This window comes from Bos indicus, chromosome 9 (assembly GCF_029378745.1).
Source record: "Bos indicus isolate NIAB-ARS_2022 breed Sahiwal x Tharparkar chromosome 9, NIAB-ARS_B.indTharparkar_mat_pri_1.0, whole genome shotgun sequence".
NCBI lineage: Eukaryota > Metazoa > Chordata > Mammalia > Artiodactyla > Bovidae > Bos > Bos indicus.
The window spans coordinates 73209985-73227418 of record NC_091768.1 but is presented as its reverse complement, the minus strand read 5'-3'; the positions used below and the strand labels follow the sequence as shown (position 1 = coordinate 73227418).

Below are 17434 nucleotides of genomic sequence, written 5' to 3'. Positions count from 1 at the left end.
TGCCTTGTTTTGTTTCTGTTGCACATTATAAATAACTTTGTCTTGGGACAGTGTAATTGTTTTTGCCTTTCTCTTCACTGGTGTAAACTCCTTCTAGGTAGAGGCTTATATTTTCATCTCTTTATTCCCAGAGTTTAGCACAATGCCTGGTATTTAGTAAGCATTAATAAATATTTGAAGAAGGAATTCCTACTTTTTCTAATATATTTTTATTTATAAGAAAATAGAATGTGGTGTATATTTAGTAGATACATTAAAAATTCTGAAACGATCATTGCTTAATGTTCATTGAACTACTGCTTTCATATAACTAGTAGGAAATGGTGGCACTAGTGGTAAAGAACCCACTTGCCAATGCAGGAGATGTAAAAGAGGTAGATTCAACCCTTGGGTCAGGAAGATCCCCCGGAGGAGGGCATGGCAACCCACTCCAGTATGCTTGCCTGGAGAATCCCATGGACTGAGGAGCCTGCTGGGCTACAGTTCATAGGGTCACAAAGAAGCAGACACAACTGAAGTGACTTAGCACAGCATACAGGGAACTAAGTATAGCTAGCAGTGTTAAGCATCAGATGATACTGTTAAGTAAACCATAACAAAATTTTGGCATGTTTTGCAGATCAAGGATCTGGATTTTGTGTAACTGGTAAAATTGAAGCTGGTTATATCCAAACTGGTGACCGACTCCTAGCAATGCCTCCTAATGAAACTTGTACTGCAAAAGGTATTCCTCTGCAAAATTCTTTTGTTAAACAACCCTATATTGAGACAGCAGATTTTTAAAAGTAGTTTAGTTATTAACTCCAGAGTAAATAACCTCTTACTGAAATTGTAACTGACTGTCAGAATGATACTAACTGTTGAAGATAAAAATGTGAAAACATTAAACGATTTTTTTTCAGTTGTGACTGTGTGTGTATAAATGTACATATAACATTCTTACTGTGGTAGCATTTTTCTTTTTTCTTAACATTGATTTGAGAAGCCTGGATAAGACTGAACCCAGATGTATAGACACCTGTCAGATACGTTTAAAGTAGTATTCAGTAGCAGAAATTAAGTCTGACCCCATCCTGGCACTGAACAGTCAGTGGCAAAGCAGACTGCTACAGTCTGTTGTTTTGAAATGTGTATTTCAGAATTACTATGTTATCAACCTATATCATGTTTATACCCCCCAAATTTTTTTACAGGAAGACCTAAGTAAGAAAATAAGATGCAAATACAGAGAATCCTGATGTTGTAAAGAGAAATTGAGCTAGTTTTAAATGCTATAATTATTGCTTTTGCACACATGACCTTTCATGATAGCTAATAACTGTTTCTTTTCTTCTAATCATTTGACCATATGTACATATTCTTCTTTTTTGAATTCTGCTTTTAAGTTTATAATTCTGTTCTTACCTTAATCTAGCTTCCAACTAAATCTCTGACTTCAACATTAAACTGAAGATCTTTATACTGTAAATATTTGTAACAATTTTAAGCTAATTATAACCTACTGGTAATGTTAAAATTTAAAATTTTCTACTTTTCCTTCTGTTTGTTGTTGTTCAGTTGCTCATGTCCTTCTGTTACTCTTATTTATAGTTTATAACCAGAGTTGTACTTAACTAGCTTATGAATTCAAATGTATATTTTTTGAATTGCTCTGTTTAAAAACTGCTTCCTTAAGGATTAGAATAAATTAATGAATATCTGCTAGGTAACAGAGTTTAATCTAAATTTAAAGATGAATAAGAGAATGAAAGCCAAAGTTATTTTACACTTTTTAAAAAGGAATCATTTTTTATAATCCTGTTATTTGCAAGTTTAAATCTCTGCTTTTGTCTCTTAAAGTGATCAAGAGCTGAAATACTTTTGAAATACTGATTTCTTTATATGTTAAGGAGCTTTTTAAGAATGGGAATTTTTTTTGTATAATCATTTAGACATGAATTCAAACCATGGTCATAAACCATGGTCATGGACCTTAAAGATTGGCTCCTTTGTGAACTCCAAAATTATAATTTGATCACTTCTGAGAGTTCCATGTTCTTTGGTTCTTTCCATCCTATTTCTACCCCACCAGAAAACTTCCAACCACTTATCTTTAATCCAGTGGTTCTTAAAGGGAAGCCATGTCAGAAGCACCACTTCACTTTGTGAAAATCACACTTCTCACCCAATTTCTCACTCTAATGCTTTTGCTTGATTTACTTGATTGTTTAATGCACCTTCTATCTGAACACTTTAGGTACAGCTGTGGCTCACTAACCAGTAATATTCTAAAAAAGAGAACTGACTGAATCTGCTACTAACAAATGGAAATTCTAAATTACATTTTCACTTAGAGAGTTAAAAAAGAACTATGAAAAATGTTCTTAAGAAAGTAAATATCACGGTATAGGACAGTATAACATGTTTGGGGGAAGGAAATCAGATAATACATAATCTTGAGAAAATTTTATAATTGAACTTCTAGTATGAAAACTCTTAAGCTGAAGGCAATCTTTAGTCTATGTGAGTAGCTCCTGATTTCAATTCCACATTTCAAACCAAAAATTACATATGGTCATTTTAAATTTACATGAAAAAAAACTAAATTTAATTAAATTGTAACCAACATTTAAAAATATAATAATTGTTAACATTTTTGGAGTCAGGAACCTCTTTGATACCTTGATGAAAGTTATGGCCCCTCTTCTCAGATTAATGCAGATGTACACCTACATTAAATTTTGAATAAAGCTTTAGGTTGTCTCAGAGCCCTTAAAGTTCTCCTTGAACTCCCAGAGAGTCTCAAAGAAACTCACTTAAGAGGATGCTACATGGGAAAAGTAAGTACTTTGAGGAATAGATGGGTGAATTGTAATTTACTAAAAACACGTCAGTCAAGAACTATTCCCCAGTGGTTGGCCTACATACTTTTTTCCGCAGAAGACTCAAGTTACAATGGAAAGGAATTTACCCCACAGAATCAGAAAATATGAACAACTTTTTAAAAGCCTTTATTTAAATACCTGAGTATTATTGCCCTTTGCATTTGTACTCCAGGATTTTCCCTAGGTAATAAAGGCATATAGCCACAACTGGGATCATTAAAAAAATTTTTTACACTATGAATCTCCTTTTCATATAACTGTTTATTGCTGTGGATCTTTCTCTGAGAAGCAGTTCTCTTGAGCTGGGAATAGTGAAGGGGCGTGCTAAGGGCACCATCTGACTGAGTGCTGACACCCTGTAGGTAACTCAGAGAACACAGGAGATTGTTGACGTGGTTGTCTAAAGCAGTGCTCAGGAGAATAAAATACTGTTAAGCATCTCCCCCAGTCTCATCTTTTGTTATTAAAAATAATTGGAACTGTACTTTTATGCCTGTATCCATTAATGTATTGCAGTGGGGCCTATGTAATGAGTATACTAGTTGTGTAAATGAGTTTTAAAATTTTGGTTAAATAAGTAGAAATCAGCCTTTTATGGACAAATGCAAGTCACTCTATGTTTAGGGTGGTGGTCCAGAAGAGTCAAGTCTGGAGGAAGTGTGTTTTCCTCAACGCTCACAGTTAACACTTCTCAATCTCAATCCATTCATATTGAAAATGATGAGTAGTGACTGATGAGGTACAGATCAGCCAGACTCCTTTGGTTGTTATGGTTTGATATTGAGGTGTTTCACTGTATGCTTTAGTTTTTACTCATTTCCAGGAATCACTCTGCACGATGAACCTGTCGACTGGGCGGCAGCAGGAGATCATGTTAGTCTTACATTGGTTGGAATGGATATCATCAAAATCAAGTGAGTGACAAAATGAGTTTAAGCAGCCATTGTTTTGGATATAGAACCTCAAAACACGTAAAGTTTGCAGTTCACCAGCTCAAATGAAAGAATGAGTGTTAATTCTGAATCTCCTTTGGCCAAAAACAGGCACTTGCGGAGGTATAAGAATAAGTAAAATTTACTAAAATTTAAATTAATATACATCAGCATGTATACCTGACATGTCCTTTGAGGGAAAACTGTAGTGTGTGAAAATGATATAAGGTTAATAATGGTGTAAAGCCATGCTTTAACCTAGAAGAGAATATTTAACAGTCCCTAATTTACTTGATTGTTTTACTTTGTAAATGGTTTTAGAGGTATTCGATATGTATTTAATTATTCCTCCCAACTACCTACTCTCCTTTTTTTGTTTTGTTTTGTTGTTGTTACAGTGTTGGCTGCATATTTTGTGTCCCCAAAGAACCCATTAAGGTTTGCACTCGTTTCAGAGCCCGAATCCTCATCTTTAATATTGAAATTCCTATCACTAAAGGATTTCCCGTAAGTTTCAAAATATTTGTTACTGTTTTTATAAATTCACTGTAACTTTGTCCTAAGAAGTGGTAACTGTCTTTATAACTGATGATGCTATTGTTATTTCCAGCTACCATTGTATTACTCTAATCCAGAAAAACATGAAATTAGAATTTGAAAATCATGTCTTGCTTTTTATTTTGATCCATAGGTCTGGCATTTATTTTCAAAGAGGCAGTGAGAAGAAATTTAATAATCAATAGGATACAAACTGATGATAGTAAAAAAATTCATTTAAGGAAATTAGTAGATACTTTTTTGCTGAGTTCTAAAGATTACTTCTTAGATTGCATCTTTGTTTTTTTGAAATTTTGGAAAACACAAAAATAAAAACAATAACATTCTATAATTGCATAACCTATAAATATCTACTCTCTACATTTCAGAGTATTTTTTTTTGTGTACATTGGTATCTGGTATATTCTGGGGATACTTGACATAAGGTAAACTTTATGCTGAAGCTGTGAGGTTGGTTTGCAGGGTCATCATTGACTAGCACCATTTGAACATACACGTTTATGGGAAGAGGGATGGTGGTGTTGGTGTAGTCGCTAAGTTGTGTCCAACTCTTGCGACCCCCTAGGCTGTGGCCTGTCAGGCTCCTCTGTCCATGGGATTCTCCAGGCAAGAATACTGGAGTAGGTTGCCATTTCTTTCTCCAAAATCAGATCTTACTATGGATTTATATATTATATTGATGGATCTATAAATTATGTATATATGGATCTTATATGTATAGATGGATCTATATATGTGTGTGTATGTATATATAGGGTTTCCATGGGGTCGCAAAGAGTCAGACATGACTGAGCGACTTTCACTCACTCATGTGTGTGTGCATATAAACCATGAATCAAGATACTATATTGTTACTTATCCAGGAAAGGTCTTTGTTTTATGTGTAATTTTTTTTTTTTTTTCAGATATTTGGGACCATGCTCTGTTTATAGTTTGGTACCTTTCTTTTGCTGTTTAACAAATGGGCATTTTTCCCACTAGACTTATCTTTCTTTTCTCGATCAGCTTATATAGTACAGGTTCTCCACGACAATAAAAAATGTTTCTCGGTGGAATTAAATGGCTTGCCTTTGAAAATGTAGACAGATCATTTTCTCCATTTGATGCATCTCTGAAATAAAAGTAAGGCAGTAATAGTAATTGACCTTTAAACTTTATTTAAATTAGTGATAGTATTTTAAAGATTGGGAATAAATTTATTTAGCTCATTTAAATCTATTTTATACCTCTGCACCTTTATTTGAGATAAATATATGCTTTGCTATAATTCTTTATAATGATTTTTTTGTAAATTTGATCTTATGAAAGTATATTTGTAAGGTATCATTTAAGCATTTTACTTTTATAATCATATTTCAATTCGCCATGCTAAAAAAAAATAGGCAAAAGTTTCCTTCCAAATACTTGATTTTTAAATATTCAGAATTCACGCGTTGATAGGAAAGAAATGGCTATGAGTGACTTGTACTCATTCTTAGAAAGCAGCGTGCCCAGTGAGGAGAAGCTGGAGAGGTTGGTTCCTGTGTTTTTACTCATGCAGCAATAATCTTTGCCAATGGAGAGGCAGAGCGGTCAGGAAGTCAGTAATCACTCTGAATAGTAATACTGTCTTCCTGTGTGCTGTAGTTTTTTTTATGAATTAAACGTTTTTCAGTGCCGCTTTATGAGATTGCACTCACATATGTTGATTCACGAATACCAGGATGAAATTTGTCTCACAAAACAATGGTCATGTTTTGTCATATAATCCATTCTCTGTGGGAAGAAACTCACAATTTTAAGTTTAACCAAGAAAAGGCTTCCTGAGCAATTAAAATATCACTGTTTAGGGACTAGTTCTTTAATACATATTTTTTGTTCCTCTTGTTTATATGGTAAACTCTATATATTTAAGAAGGAAAAAACATACGAATGGATTAGACTTTAAATCTTAATGTTTTTATTTTTATTTTTTTATTGTGGTAAAATATTTATAATGGAAAATTTGCCATTTTAACCATTTTTAATACAGTCCAGTGTCATTAGAGTACATTCACCTTGTTGTATAACCATTGACATTATCCACCCCCAGAACTGTTTCCTTTCCCAAACTCTGGACCCATTAAACAGTCACTCCTGCTATTATGCTTTCTCCCATCCTCTGGTAACCACAGTTCTATTTTGTTTCTCTGTGAATTTGCCTGTTCTACATCCCTCGTGTAAGTGGAATTATACAATATTTGTCCTTTTGTGTCTGACTTGTTTCACTTAACATAATGCTTTTAAGGTTCATCCATGCTGTAGCATGTATCAGAGTTTTGTTTCTTTTTAAGACTGAATAATATTTCATTGTAAGTATATACCACTTTTTGTTTATCCATTCATCTGTTGATGGATGTTTGGTCTGTTTCCATCTTTTGACAGATGTAAATGATGCTTCTATGAACATCAGCATACAAGTATCTGTTTGAGCCCCTGCTTTCAATTCTTTTGGGTATAAATCTAGGAGTGGAGTTGCTCGATCATGTGGAAATTCTGTGTTTAACTCTTGAGGAGCCACTAAACTTTTCCACAGCAGCTGTACCAATTTTGCATTCCTACCCAGCAGTACACAGGGGTTCTAATTTCTCTTCTGCCTCATCAACATTTATTTTCCTTTCTTGTGTGTGGGGGGACGACTTTTTGTTTGTTGTTTATAATAGGTAAACTAATGATTTTGAAGGGTTGTATCATTGTGGTGTTTGATTTGTCTTTCCCTGATGGCTATTGATGTTGAGCATCTTTTCATTTTTTAAAAATATATTTTAGGTTTTAATTCCATATCAGTGTATCATTTGCAGATACCCTCTTCCATTCTGTGGGTTTACTTTTTACTCTTATATCCTTTGATTGACAAGAACCTTAAACTTTGCTGATGTCCAGTTTATTAACATTCTCTTTTTCTTTTTTTGCTTTACTTTTGGTGTCATATCCAAAAAGTCATTGCCAGATCCAACACTAAGATCTCCCCTTCTGTTTTCTTCTAAGAGTCTCATAGTTCTAGTCCTTTTATTTAGACCTTTGCACCATTTTGAGTTAATTTTTGTATATGGTATAAAGCTTCATCTTCATTCTGTTGGATCTCGATATCCCATTTTCCTAGCTCTATTTGTTGAAAAGACTGTTCTTTTCTGTTAGTGGTTTTGGCACCATTATTGCTGCTTAACCTATTTGATACTAATTTCCTTACATGTGAAACATGAGAAATAATAGCTAATATATAAGGTCATCAGTTAACTTCAGCTTTACCATGTATTGGGCACCACTTTGAAATAACATTGTCTGGTTTTCCTCACTTAGTGACAAGGGACCTGAGGCTGGGGATATTGGGGGTAGAAGGGTGGGAAGGGTTATTACAGGACTTGCCCCAGCTTACATGCCTAGAAAGCATGGAGTAAGGATTCAAATTCATGTCTGCCTGACTTCAAAGCCTGTCTAAACATCCATTTAATACTTTAGTCTCATTATCCAACAATGAATGATATTACTGCTGAATGTTACACAGTTTCCCTTCCCTTGTTTTTATGATGAAATAGTTCACATTTGCTGAACATCCACTGTACCAGGCACTGTCTCTGATATTATTTCATTCTCGTTATAACCATGTAAGGAAGGTTATGTAATTTACCCAGGTTTCCACCATAGTGGTGGAGGAGCGATTGGAACCGCTTCCCATGACCTTACCCCTCGTGAGCTAAGGGACAGCCTGATGAGAGTGGTAGGGCTTCAAGGAAGCAGCTGGAGATCCTGTGACTCCAGGCAGTAGTTCTGAGGCTGATGTGATACAGTGTGAGTGCAAGAGTAGAAGGCCAGAGATGCTGCAGCCAACAACTTTTTTGTGTTACAATTCTTTTTTTAGGTGCTGTTACACTACCAAACCGTCAGTGAACCCGCTGTTATTAAAAGATTGATTAGTGTTTTAAACAAAAGCACTGGTGAAGTCACAAAGAAAAAGCCTAAGTAAGTGTTTTAATGTGTAAATAACAAACACAATATAAGTACATTTCTTACAGGTGAATTCATTTGTATAATATTTCTCTCTGTGATAAGTGAATTCTCTTTATGATAAGTCTATTTTAACTTGTTCTAGAAATCATTTTTTTAAAGGACTGGATGAAAACACAAAAACAAATATTTAAGCTCCTATTTTAGGTAGGAATGCTTGATATAATTTCTGTTACATATGATAGTGATGGGTGTGAATTATAAATAAAAATGTAAATATAAGTTTTTATTTAACTATCAAGCCTTAGATACCGATGATGTAAAAATGAAGGCATTAAAAAAAATCAGTCTTACATTTTTGAAGATGAGTTTGATTTATGCCTAGCCACTTGTCCCAAATTCCAACTTCATTGTTCTTCTATACTATCTTGTTACCCCCTCGTGAGAATCATGCCCTGTGCTAAGAATACCTCAAGGAGAGAGTGACCTACACACTGTTTTTTTCCCACCTGGGAAGTATCCTTTTTTCCTCCTTAAAGTCGCCTAGTGCCTTGGGCTGAGGTGATCACAAGTCGGTCCCCTCTGATTACCGTTAGTATCTGTGTCTACGTGTGGACAATTCCCCTTTGGCTGGGATAGGCTTGGGATTTTTCAGAAGACGTGCTTCCTGAGAACCTTGAGTTTCTTACTCTAATTCAACTAAAGACTGACCACAGTTTGGCTTGGCTGGTTCAGCACTGGGGTTTTCCTTACTTCAGCCCTATGGGGAGTCCCACCGAAAATCCCCTTTTTTAAGTCCTGGGGTATTCCTCCTCATTTGCACCTGTGTAAGAGGCCAAGGTGGTTAGAGGGTTAATTTAGGGTTGGTTGCAAGTAGAAGATAGAACTTCACACTACTCTAACACCCATGTTTGTTCTCCATTAGTTAGAAAAAGGAGCCTACTTAACGCCTCTTTTAAAGATAGTTCTTTATTTTTAACCTGAGTCTCTAGCTTCTAGCATGAGCGCCTGCCATAACGTACTGAGAATTGTCATAGAACTAATCATGACTGATGTTTCTTGAGGACCTCTTTTTTCTTGGTTCTGTCATAAGTGCTTTTGTATGGTTTACATTCTCAGCTACAGTATGAATCAAGTATTACTATGTTTCCCATTTTTCAGATAAGGAAACTGAGGCCTAGAGAGATTGTATAACGTGTTCAAGATCATAAAGCTAGCAAGTGGCAGGCTCAAGATTCTAATCCAGTCAGTTTGTTCACATAAATTATATTTTTTGGCAGGAACCAGGCTGTTGGACTGAGATATAAGTGATTTGGAAAGTTCTCAATCTGATACTGACTCATCAGATCTAATCCTGAATTTTCCTCTCCCTGCTCCTGCTGCAGAGTCCTAGCTCAGTGATGCTGACACTAGGTCTTAATATATTATCATGCTAGTTTTTCCAATCACCATATCTGTAGCTTTGTCCTTTTATTTTGCACCAACATCATTTAGGCTTTCTGCTTTTCTTCCACTTCAGGCATGTTGTAGACTCAATTGACTTACATGGGATGGAGCCAGACTTTCTAGAACCAAACTTAACTGCAAATTATGAATATGTTAAATGTTCACCATCCTAACAAATGGGACCTTAAGCTGAAATTGCCCAAAACCAGTATTTAGAATTTTTTGCATACTTTTTTGGAAACCTTGGTTTATTCTATCTTTCTGTCCCTAAAGTAGTCTTTCAGAAGGGGAGTTTTTGATTGCTGTCCTCTAGCCTTCTAGTATTCTAGAAATTGAATTAGAGAATGTTTCAAAATGTCCCCTTTGGGTTCTACTTCTTTTAGTAAGCTGATGGGGCCCTTGCACACAAGGATTTTTATTTGTTTGCTTATTTGTGTGGAGCTGTTTACGGTCAGGCCCATGCCTCATCTGCCTTCATTTCCTACAAACAGCATGTTGTGGGAAAATCTTATGTGTTTTTATCTTGAACCTCTGTTAAAGAACCACTCTTCCCAGGTGAGAAAAGAGAGAAGAGGGAAGGAGAGAGAACCCTCAGGTAGTGTGGTGGCACTAGGAAAGTGTCCTCTTTAAAGATAACTTTTTAACACATAATCTACCATTTAGGACTTTACTGGGGAAGACATAGGACATTGCATTCCACTTTTAAAATGCAAATGCATCATTTTCTTTAGTTTCATAAGGGAATGAAAGAGAAGGCTTTTGTGCAGAGGTCCTGAGCATTTTAGATTATAGGATCCTTGAAGGGGTAGAGAGTTGTATTTGGAGGATTGTTTATAAAAAATGTGTGTATATGTATGTATGTGTGTATATATATGTGCATACACATGTATGAACTAGCTAATAATTCTTAAATCTAGAACTACTCTTCTCATTTTTTTCAACTAACCACCCCAAATTGAAAAGCATATATTTTCATTTAAAGAAAATCCCTTTTTCCTTTTTAAGTTTTTTAAAAAACTAAGTTGATTTATAGATGGAATGTGAAATGTTTATTTTGCAGATTTTAATTACATTTTTTACCTCTATTAGATATCCATTGGTTTCTTTTATTTTTCATGATAGATTGTTGACCAAAGGCCAGAATGCATTAGTGGAGCTACAGACACAAAGACCAGTGGCTCTTGAGCTCTACAAAGACTTTAAAGAGCTGGGGAGATTTATGCTGCGCTACAGTGGTTCTACCATAGCTGCTGGTGTAGTGACTGAGGTATTTTAAAGTGACTGATTATGTGTCCATGGTTATTATGTCTATTCTTTTTCTACTTTTAAGAATGATTCCTGAGATTTTATGGCCTAAGGGGAACAGTTATGATATATTAGAACAGCATTTTAAAAATTATATTAAAAATTAAAAGAATGATGAGAAGAAAATGTTTGGTCTTAGATTTTCTCATAATAAGACTTCCAGATTGTCTTCTCCACCAGTAAAATTATTGCTCAATATTAAAGGAAATCCATTGAAAAATAGATCTGTAAGTATGCAATACAAATCATGAAAATATAGACTTTAAGAGTCAGTTAATTGGGGGTAGTGGTTTGTTTAACAGAAGCACCCTCCTTACTTTTTTCTTTAAATAACTAGCTCTTAATGCATTCATTCAGGAAGTTCAGTTAACATACCAGTAGTGTTTCTGAAACATACCTAATCTGTAAGGATAAGGTAAGTACAGCTGAGTTTTGGAGAAGATAGCCAGAAATGAACCAGAATTTCATTAACTTTAATTTTCTTCCACAGTATGGTATGTTAATATGGATCTTATGAATATGAGCGTGCCTCATTTTATTACACTTTGCAGATATTGCATTCTTTTAGAAATAAAGGTTTATGGCAACTTTGCCTCAAGCAAGTCTATAGGCACAATTTTCCCAACAGCATTTGCTCACTTCATGTCTCTGTTTCACATTTTGGTAATTCTTGTTTCAGACTTTTGCATTATTTGTTATCTTTGTTGAGCTTCCCTGGTGGCTCAGATGGTTAAGAATCTGCCTTAATGCAGGAGACCTGAATTCAGTCCCTAGGTTGGGAAGATCCTCTGGAGAAGGAAATGGCCACCCACTCCAGTATTCTTGCCTGGAGAATTCCACGGACAGACAAGCCTGGTGGGCTGCAGTCCATGGAATCACAAAGAGTTGGACACAACAGTGACTTCGACACTCACTCGCATTATATTTGTTATGGGTGCCTGTGATGTTGCTGTTACAAAAAAAAAAATTATGACTCACCCAAGGCTCAGATGATGATTAGCAATTTTTAGCAATGAAGTGTTTTTAAGTTAAGGTATGTAGATTTTTTTTATAAACATAATGCTATTACACTCTTAATAGACCATAGCATAGTATAAATGTAACTTTTCTATGCAGTGGGAAACCAAAAAAAATTCCTATGACTCACTTTATTGTGATTCTCACTTTATTGAAGTGGTCTGAGATCAAACCCACAATATCTCTGAGGTACGCATGTATTTTTAAAAGGGGCTTCATTACTTCATATGATTGTTTTCTGCATAAAAATTAACTCACCTCATTTAACTGGATGGATACTTTTGACATGGGCTTCATGTTGCATCAAAATTCAGTTATACATACCTGTGTCATATAGAAGGCTCTGGAGTTAAACATAAGCCCAAATTGAGTTATTGCTCTACTAATTCCTAGCTGCAGAAGCATAGCATTTCTCCTGTCATTGATTCATCTATGAAAACAGGGTAATAGAATCTACTTTCTGGAGTTGTGAAATGAAATGATCTGTATAAAACACTTGGCACAGTGATTGGCATTTAGAAAGAATTCAGTAAATGTTACCTAATATCTTTGTCATTTAATTTGTCAAAACATTCTTTATAAAAGAGCATTCTAAAAATAAGATGCAGTTTCTTGTGGAAAATAATGGAGAGATAGAAAATCTCAAATAACATGACTAGGAAAGGAGAAAAGTTGCAGGAAAAACAAAAGTTCTATCTGATATAATGATTACTCCACTGCCGTTTTCCTTTTGTTTTGTTGTTGATGGTTCCTTTGATGTAATGTGATTGGTTAAATTATAGCAAATACTTTTTTTTCTTTTACAGATAAAAGATTGATGGGTCAGAATTTCTACCATGTTTCTAAATTTAATGAGATAGCTAACCTCCGTTTTGAAAGAATCCAGTTACTCAGTTAAAGCAACAATGTGCAATTGATATTTTTTTTAAAGTGAGAGAGAAAATTAGAGCTATGATCAACCACAAAGAAGTATTCATCAGCCCTACAAAAATTTCAAGTTGCCAACTGACAAAGAAAGGCTAATACTGCACTTTGATTTTAAAAACTAGCTTTTTCCTTTGAAATATTAGTAATGGATTTACCTTACTGAGATTTATGGAAGCCATCAGAAGTATGTTAGAAGACATTGAATCATCATGAAGTGAACTCTACTTTCAGCCCAACTACAAATGTTTACAGTTTTCTCTTCTGATTTCAACTCTACAAGACATGTTTTTAAGGACAAATAGCTAAAATGGATTCTTGAGGTAGTTAATATTTGAACTGAATAGTTTTTTAGTTAACTCTAAGAAAAGATTTGTTGAAGGTTATAATTAAGGTATTTGGTGTTGAGCATAAGAGTATTCTTCCTTCAGCAAGCAACCATTTGAAAGCTTAGTTTGGAATTAGTGGAAATTGTTCCTTTGGTAACAGAAATAATATTTAAGATGTAAAGCTAGCTAATAAAATGTCTTAGTTTAAGCATAACAACAAAACGTGTTCTGGTTTCATTGATGTTTATGAGATTTCCAAGTAGGGCTTAGGTTTCTTGGGATCTTTTTCGCCTACGAGTTTCCCAACTCTTTCATGTGAATTCTTGCTTTTTATCCTAACAGAGCAAATTTAATCTCATCCATTTCTAACCATAACTTTATTTTTCCCATTCTCACTTCCATAATTCCATGTATAATGACTTCATCTTGTATATGTTATAGATCATAAGTCCCCTATGAGTAAGAGTCATGTTTTTCTTTAAAGTTTGAGCAGACTCCGAGATATATTTAGTGAGCAAGTATTCGTTGAGCTCCCTCCTGGGTACAATTGCTTTGGAGTAGATTTTGTCCTCAGCTGAGCCTGGGACCCTGATCTGATGGACAATATGATAGAATTTTTTTTTTTTTTTTAACTGGGAAATGATGTAATTTGTATATCGATGGCTTGCCATATTCAATAGCATTTCTTCGTAATTGAAGAGTAAGTCTGGTAAGATGTACAGACCATAAATGTGCTGCTTGGTGGACCATCATAAGATGAGCACATTTTTTTACTGAAAAATATATGTATAGCTGTGACGAGAGTAAACTTAACTAAGGCAAGAAAGTATTTTGTTTCTACACTATGTTAATCAGACATTTAACAGATACATCTGACAGAATGGCTCAGCAGGTAAAGCATCTGCCTGCAGTGTAGGAGACACCAGAGACGTGGGTTTGATCCCTGGGTTGGAAAGATCCCCTAGAGAAGGAAATTTCTATCCACTCCAGTATTCTTGCCTGAAAAATCCCATGACAGAGGAACGTGGCAAGCTACAGTCCAAAGGGTCGCCGAGAGTCAGACAACTGAGTGACTAAGCACCGTATGGATAGTCGGATGGAAACCTGACTTTAAGTGAATCAAGCGAAAAAGAAAGACTAGCAGAGCCCTGGTTTTTCAGCAGTAGCCCTGGCTTTCATCCCTGGCCTTGTTTGAGTCACAGAGTCATACAAAAACTTATCTGTACTCTCCCTTTTCCAGTGTGGGTTTTACCCTCAGACTCCATACGGAACCCCTGTAGTTCCACATGTAGATCCTCAGACCCTCCAAGCACACAGACGGGCTAAAACATGTCTTTCCCAGAAGACCTAAAAACATCTTCCCATTGACTGTAATTATGTTTAATTTCTTTCCTTGGAGCATCCTTTGGATATGATGTAAATTTCATCCAAAGCACATAGCTGAGGACTGTGGAAGGGGTGGAAGGAAATTCAGGATGCTGTGAGGAAGGGGAAATGGATTGGGGAGCGGGGGGAGGGGTGGGATGCAAAAACAGACATCCGCTCTGTATCACATACAAGGGCACGATAGTATAGCATTAAGAATTCTAAGTAAAAATTTAGCATAAAACAAGTAATCGTAGCAGTAGTAGAAATGAGTTTATTTCTTCATTCAATTGTGATAGAGTGATCCTTTTATTTACATTGTGTTTATATGAATTGTTGTTGAGGGGGTGGTGATATTAAGAGGACCCACTGTGGCAGGTTAGTGACAGGGTGTCCAGCAAGCATGCCCAAGCTTGGTTTGGTCTGAAATCCTTCCCCTGAGATTTACCCATACAAAATAGTATGTTCATTTTGGGTCATTTTGCTTCAGGTACTTCTTGTCTCTGCTTCTCCTTCCTATTTATCTCCTTCACTCTTTCTTCACATAAGTGGCTTTGTCCTCTTATCTCAACTCTTCATGGGTCTCCACTGGATCAGTTGCCTGTTTGGTAACCGGGCTTGAAAAGATTTCGGATCCACAGTTTGACTTGATAGTGTTTTTCTACACATTCATTCTTGAATTTTAGAAACTCGAATATTGGTTTAGAAAACAACTTCTGGACATAGTCCTTTTTTTCTCCTGTGAATACACAAACTAGTAATTTTAACCATTGCTAAAATGTAATCATTCACTCTGGAAAATTTGGAAAATAAAGAAAAGTAGAAGAAAGAATAAAATTGACCCATAGTTGCTACTGCTACTGCTAAGTCACTTCAGTCGTGTCTGACTCTATGCGACCCCATAGATGGCAGCCCACCAGGCTCTGCTGTCCCAGGGATTCTCCAGGCAAGAACACTGGAGTGAGTTGCCATTTCCTTCTCCAATGCATGAAAGTGAAAAGTTGAAAGTGAAGTCGCTCAGTCATGTCCGACTCTTCTCGACCCCAGGGACTGCAGCCTACCAGGCTCCTCCTTCCATGGGATTTTCCAGGCAAGAGTACTGGAGTGGGGTGCCATTGCCTTCTCCATAAGTATTGCCTAAATACTACTGCTGGTAACGTTTTGATGTATTTCTTTTCTGTCTCTCATGCATATTTTTTTTGGAGTTGTGATCATTAGTCAGGCTTTTTTCATTTTATAATCAAGATTTTTTTTGATAGAAATATAACTTTAAAAATTATTTAAAAATATAAAATTACAAACATCAATGTATAGGTAGTCAAGATTATGGTCTTGTTCAGTTACTAAGTCATGTCTGATTCTTTGCAACCTCATAGACTGTAGCATGCCAGGCTCCTCTGTTCTCCACTATCTCCCAGAGTTTGCTCAAATTCATGTCCGTTCAGTTGCTAAGGCTATCTAACTATCTCATCCTCTGCCACCCACTTCTTCCCTCAGTCTTTCCCAACATCAGGGTCTTTTCCAATGAGGAAGCTCTTCACATCAGGTGGCCAAAGTATTGGAGCTTCAGCAACAGTCAAAAGTTATAAAAAGCTTCTAGATAAGAAGACTCGATAAAAATCACTGGGTCACTGTTTTCCAACTTCCCTCTAAAACATCCAGAAAAATCTGTAAATACAAAAACATTCCTTCTTTCCTCCCTGGTGTCAGTTTGTCTTATTCCAGGCACAGAAGAGAGCTCTGCAGCTTAGGTCTTTGTGGGGCTGACAGTTCAGCCAGGGGGTCTTGGTACTACAAACTGCAAGTGAGAATTAATGTATGAAGGCATTTAAGAGGAATGCACCCTAAGGACAATGCAGGAGGGACTAGGTGAAGAGGGGAGCCCGTTAACGTTGAAGTAAGATTGTACTTAACATAAGAGAGCCTCTTGTGTTAAAGTAATCCAACCTGTAAATCACAATCTCTGACCAGTTCACAATTAGTGGAGGGAAACAGGTCATGTTTTGCATTGGCAAAATCATCCAAGAATGCAGCTTTTAAACACACAGCAGCAACTTAAGATCCCACCAACACTGAAAACCATCCTTTAGAACCCACCCACGTCCAGGAACAAGAGCCATGCCAGTGAGAATCTTAACAGTGGGGCCACAGCTGGCACAGGTCAGCAGAACCACACTGACGTGAGGGACGGTCCAAGTGGGAAGACGAGGAGGCCAGCAATGACCCTCGTTGAAGATACTTAAAGCCCTTCTTAGAGGGCCTGGGATCTTGCTTGCAGAGCAAAAGTAGAATGGATCAAGTAATTTATAGCCGGGTTCTTTGAAAATTCCAAAGGTATTCAAAACTTTTAAAAGGAAAAATATATAGACTCACTAGGAATGAGATGAGCCATGTAACCATATGTGATAATAATTAATCAGAGCACTGTGGAACATTAGGTCCTGATCCTGTGTTGCCCCTCATCACCTCTTTCTCAGGGAGCCCCTGGCCTCTGACTAGTGTAAGGAAGATGGGTTACTATTAATATGTGCTTCCATGGGACCTGTCTTTTCAGGATACTTTCAGGGTTCAATTGTATATTGGTTTGTATGATTAGGTATTGTTTTCTCTTTCCACTGAAATGTAAGTTCCAAGAGGAAATAGACCTGTTTTCCTTCTGATTGTTTCAGCAACTGGTGTGGTGCTTCTTATGTGCAATTGTTAAATGAATGAAAGAATTAATCCTGGTGGT

General features: G+C 36.1%; 1 protein-coding gene across 6 annotated transcripts in view; it reads left to right on the top strand.

Moving 5' to 3' along the window:
- Positions 1-13560, top strand: part of HBS1L (HBS1 like translational GTPase) — an 85138-nt gene extending 71578 nt beyond the window's left edge. For 3 of the 6 annotated variants that reach the window (XM_070796209.1, XM_019967471.2, XM_070796213.1), the window contains 6 exons: positions 620-724; positions 3688-3778; positions 4195-4303; positions 8232-8332; positions 10886-11030; positions 12892-13560. In XM_070796209.1, coding sequence (XP_070652310.1) covers positions 620-724; positions 3688-3778; positions 4195-4303; positions 8232-8332; positions 10886-11030; positions 12892-12903 — 563 coding nt within the window. In that variant the 3' untranslated portion in view covers positions 12904-13560. Of the gene's footprint in view, positions 1-619; positions 725-3670; positions 3779-4194; positions 4304-5359; positions 5580-8231; positions 8333-10885; positions 11034-12891 lie in introns of those variants that run through there. The other 3 variants (XM_070796210.1, XM_070796211.1, XM_070796212.1) reach the window with 3 other exon arrangements.
- Positions 13561-17434: the final 3874 nt, after the last annotated feature.